At 37.9% G+C, this 5,403-nt stretch overlaps 1 protein-coding gene across 1 annotated transcript in view; it reads left to right on the forward strand.

Moving 5' to 3' along the window:
• The first annotated feature begins 774 nt into the window (after positions 1-774).
• The window catches only part of SLC30A10 (solute carrier family 30, member 10), a 42,812-nt gene continuing 38,183 nt past the window's right edge, over positions 775-5,403 (forward strand). The window contains exon 1 of the mRNA XM_011969746.1: positions 775-1,301. Coding sequence (XP_011825136.1) covers positions 851-1,301 — 451 coding nt within the window. The 5' untranslated portion in view covers positions 775-850. The remainder of the gene's footprint in view (positions 1,302-5,403) is intronic.

Here is a 5,403-nt window from a genome sequence, read left to right on the forward strand (position 1 = left end):
AAGATTGCCAATGGTCAGGCTGCTCACAACAATAGAGGCCACTGCTGTTTCAGTCATTTAGAAACTGATGGGCCTTTAAGGGCTATGAGTGTTTGACAGATAAGATTTTTTAAAGATAAAAACAAAAACTTCCTTGTGTCAGTGAAATCATTACTTGTCTGTCTTCCTGGAAACTAACTGGAATTACATCTTCAGCTCTTCCAGTTCACAAGTTTCCTGAATATGAGGAATATTTATTTTGTCTTACAGAGAATGTTTGGAAGTAGGGTACTTGTTTATTCCAGGTCAGTGGGCAGAGCAGTGGAAAAATCACCCTGGCTTCACTTTTAGCTTTCACTTGCTATAGGTCTGCTCTCTGGGTTAGTGGCCGCTAGAATATTCCCTATTTCACACAGTAAATGACATTCAAAACTGCACACCAGGTGGACAAGATGTAATTGCTTATGTCAAATGACTTGCTTCACCTGAGCTGTTGCTGCACGCACGGAGCGTGGAAGCTGGAAAGGCCATAGTCACTGATGAGCTACATGATTCAAGGCCACAGAAGCTCTTGATGTCTGTAATGAAACACACACACACACACACACACACGTCTCTCAAGTCCATATCTGAAGCCAGTGTCTTGTGTTTCCATAAATCCTGGCTCACGTGACATCTCTTGCTTAATTGCCCTTTAAACTGTTTTATGACTTTATAGCAACCTATAAAAGGTGATTTCCAAATATGACAAGCGCCGGCGGGCTGAAGGGAAGAGTTACCCAGGAGTTGTAATCACTGAATCTATAGCTGCTCCCCTAGCAGCTCAGCCTTCCCAAGAAAGGGAGAGGAACTGCCAGGGCACTGAGCCGCCATGGGGCGATACTCCGGAAGAAGCTTCCGTTTAATCCTCATGTGCGTCGTTAGCATCCTCCTCTTCGTGATGGAACTAGTGATCGCTTACATTGGCAACTCCCTCTCCTTGGCCTCTGATGCTTTTGCCGTCCTTTCCCACTTAGTGTCCATGATCATAGGTTTTTTTGGTGTAAGGGCCAGCAACATAAAACAGCACAAGAAGAGCACTTACGGCTTGCTTCGGGCAGATGTTGTGGGAGCATTTGGGAACACCATTTTTGCGGTGGCACTGATGTTCAGCATCCTGGTTGAAGCCATCAAAAGGTACATCAATCCCGAGAAGACAGAGGAGCCAATACTGGTTCTCAGTGCTGGAATTATCGGTCTGTTCTTCAATGTTCTTAACTATGTCATCTTCTTGGACTGCTGTTACTGCGCAGCACCCAAGTCCCAAGGAGACATGGAAGCAGGTAAATAGCTACTCAGAGGGTGGCAGTAAATTTGGTGAGAGTCCTGGCGAGTGCTGTCTGAGGAGGCCTTTATGGTACTATCCAAAGGGGCCCGAATCTTTGAGTCAGCCTCTTGTCCCCGTGATTTTACAATCGACCTTTCTCAGAAGAATTGCCTTTAGTTTGAAGTTCCTTGTGAGGGTAGCAGCAAGTTGCTTCAATGTTGGGAGGACTTCTTGAATTTTTACTCACAGGGAATGAAAAAGTGTCTTCAGCCAGGCAGAGGGAAAGTAAAGGCACTAATCATAGCCACAGAGAGAGCAATTGGAAAGACGGTGGATGTGGCAGTCTCCTTTAAGTGATTCACTGTTGTTTACCCAGATGTGACATGGCTATGTTTGAATTAGAAAAAAATTTAATGTCTCCATAAAATATGTTTAAAGGTACTGGGCTACATAACTGACTTACACAGAGCACAGTATCAGACAATCAGGTATGCTGATTAACTGTTAGGAATATATTTGAGGAATGGTATATAAAATGGAGAGAGAAAAAATAAAGAAGGTAGTCCAGTAAATGTGGCTATGTTTTGAAAGGAAATATTTGCATTTATTTATTGCATACATCTGTTCTGTTTGAGAAACAGGACGATTTACATGTGAATCTTTAGGAGAGACTTAAGTGTGAGTACCAAACGTACTAGATTATCTGTCAAAAGAATGGAATTAAATCTTGGAAGAGAACAATACATCTAAAAGATGCTTCTTTTTTTAGATGGAATCATGTTTCTTTAATTTATTGCCACAAGAGTTGTTTGTAAGTACATATGTATCAGAAAGTTCTTATAGAAGAGAAATTTTCAGTGCTTTTTTTATAAAAGAAGTCACATAGCATGAATAGATTCAAATTATGGTTCTAGCACAGGGCAATAGTCAAGTTACTTCACCTAGCCTGTTTCCCTACCTGTAACATGGAGTTAATAAGAACAGAGAGAAATGCTAAGTAACTTATTTAGTATTTAGTGGGCACTTGATAAATATAAATTATTTTCTAAATCACAATGCAAGCCTTTAAACTACAGGATAATCCAGTATTTAATTCTAATAACTTATATGAATTTTAAAAAATTTCAAATATTTCCTTACTTCATGCTGAAGAGTTTTCTCTCAGTAGCTGGGGCATTATATAACTGAGTCTGGGGACCTCAGAGGCTAAGTTGCATTTTTTATTTGATTCCCTGTCTTTGCTACCATTATAAATTATGTCTGTTGGAGCTGATACTTTATCCTACCTCTGTCTCAATTTTCCTATTGGTAGAACATATGTTATAAGAGTATCTGTAGGATGTGGTAAATATAAAAATAAATTAGAAACTAGAGTCTAGATTTTTATTTGAGTTAATGAATCACTGAATTTGAGCCTCATCTTTTGTAAAGAAAAATTCATTGTTAAATTGAGACCCTATGCTATGGCTACATCAATCATCATGTGAAAATTACTACCAGAGCTTCCAGATCATGAAATTCACATATTTGATATAGACAAATATATATTTTTTATTGCTAAGTATAAATTTAAGGCAAGAGAGATGATTTCGAATGATTAGTGTTGACATTACCATTATATTTGTGATCGTTACATAACAGTTCTAATTTTGCCTTTATTCTTGACATAAAATATTTACCTGCATATAACAAAAGCAATTTAGGTAAACGGTCTGACTCTGACCAATATGAAACTTGGTACATACCATAGTTCTATTTTTATAAAATTGAATTATTACTGGATAGGTAGGTCTTAGTTAAGCTCTTGTTTGGGAAGTGGTATTTTCCAATGTGTATGTTCATGCTGAGATAACAACAAGAGGCTTAAGACAAATGTTTTACTCCAACCATGTGGGTTTCTTTTTTCCCTTTTCTTCTTTTTTTTAAAAAATTTTTATTTTTATTAGAAACAGGGTTTCGCCATGTTGGCCAGGCTGGTCTCTAACTCTTGAGCTCAAGTGATCCACCCGCTTGGCCTCCCAAAGCACTGGGATTGGAGGTGTGTGCCACAGTGTCCAGTCCAGCTATATGGGTTTCTACTGGCTTAATTCTAGAGTATCTAGCTTCTTTTGAAGTATTTGATGCTATATAGTGTTCTACTTTAAATAAGTGATAGGTACAATATACATGTGACTCATGCTTTAAAATACATGTTCTATGTTATTATTATTATTTGGGCAGCTTTTGGTGTTGTCAAATTCTTCTATTAGAAAGTTTAGGCTGGGTACAGTGGCTCATGCCTGTAATCCTAGACTTGAGGAGACAGAGGCAGGACGATTACTTGAGCCCAGAAGTTTGAGGCTGCAGTGAGCTATGATCACACCACTACACTTCAGCCAGGGTGACAGAGTGAGACCCTGTCACTAAAAAAGAAGAAAAAGAAAAAAGAAATTTTAGTGTTTAAACTTGCCAAGTTCCTTTAGGATAGCTGTTTGACTTGTTAGTATTTATGTCTGCAGTTATGTGTTTATCACCTTTTCTGAACTATACATTTTGGTATTCTTCCCATCGTCTAAATTAGTTTAAAGAAAAGAATAAATATTGCATCAGATGAACCTCATAAATTGACATTAACCTGATATCAATTGGCTGACATTTTAAGAACAAATATGATTAATCCATCCGTATTTATAACAGGAGTCATAAACTATGAGAGGGAAAGACTCTTGATTTCAAAAGTTTCAACCTAAACTTAGGATAAAGAATTTCTGTAAGCCTAGAACCCTAGCTTATAGCACATGGAAGTACCTATAAAAAACTGCTGGGACCGCCTGGCTTCATGATCAGAATCCAGTAATGTAACACTTCTTTAGTGGAATCTCTAACTAGAGGTTTTTGCTTAACAAGCCTTCAGTCTCCCCAAGGTTCTGTGGATCTTTTACTTGTTCTGCTTATCTATCTGGTGTAGAAATTGAATTCATAATATTTGATATTTGAGATCATGGAAAGTAAAAAAAATCAAGACTACTACCTTTACATTAAACTTAATAGAACAAACTATATACATAGGTAAGACTTTATCCCTGGGATTCATGAAAAAAGTTATACTGACATACATTCAGACATACAGAACCAGAAAATTTTTAAAACCTGGGAGAAAAGAACGTCTGGAAGATTTAGCTGAGATGAGAAAACTTGAAAGTTTTAGATCCAGATCTAGCTGGTGGGAGGCGACCCCTGACTCTAAAAGGTGTGAGGAAGTTCAAGCAATGGTAGAGCCAGTATTTTTGGGTAAAATGAGAGGCTAAGTGAAAAAAGTAAAAATACAAGCATTAAGTAAAAGACAAACAAACAAAATAGGGTTAAAGTCCACAATGGTCGTGGCTCTGTGTGTGCATATGTTTCGGGGAAGGGAGTAGGGGAAAGGTTGAAGTGGTGAAAACAACATGTAGGTCCAGATCGCAGGAGATACTTACCACGAGCCAGTTTCTTTCTCTAGGCTGAGGGACTCAATTTGTTATGTTTACACTTTTTCCCATTCCTTGCTTACTTTATTTGATTTTCCTTGATTTTCTTGTTATTTTTCATGTTTAAGTCTTATTGTTAGTTATTTTTTCAGACCTGAGTTATCTTTAGAATCGAGCTACTAAAACCCTCCATGCCCTTGCCTTGTACTGTATGAATAACCTTGCTATACAGTGGCATTTATTTTAAGCTAAAGGTAATCTTGTACAGCTCACTTTTCCAGTAGGATGGCTTCTGCTCTAGTTTGCATCTTTTTCTGTCTAGGATAGATCACGCCTGCCATTTATATCATTTACATCAGAAATATCTGTTAATTATTTTATAATTATATATGTATTTATAAGTATATATAATTATAATACTTTCCTTTGAATTTAAGTTTTGTTTTGGTTTTTTGAGATGGAGTCTCACTCTGTTGCCCAGGATGGAGTGCAGTGGTGTGATCTTGGCTCACTGCAACCTCCGCCTTCTGGATTCAAGCAATTCTTGTGCCTTGGCCTCCCAAGTAGCTGAGATTACAGGCATGTGCCACTATGCCCAGCTAATTTTTGTGTTTTTAATAGAAATGGGGTTTCACCATGTTGGCCAGGCTGGTCTCGAACTCCTGGCCTCAA

This window comes from Mandrillus leucophaeus, unplaced genomic scaffold, assembly GCF_000951045.1.
Source record: "Mandrillus leucophaeus isolate KB7577 unplaced genomic scaffold, Mleu.le_1.0 Scaffold901, whole genome shotgun sequence".
Classification (NCBI taxonomy): domain Eukaryota; kingdom Metazoa; phylum Chordata; class Mammalia; order Primates; family Cercopithecidae; genus Mandrillus; species Mandrillus leucophaeus.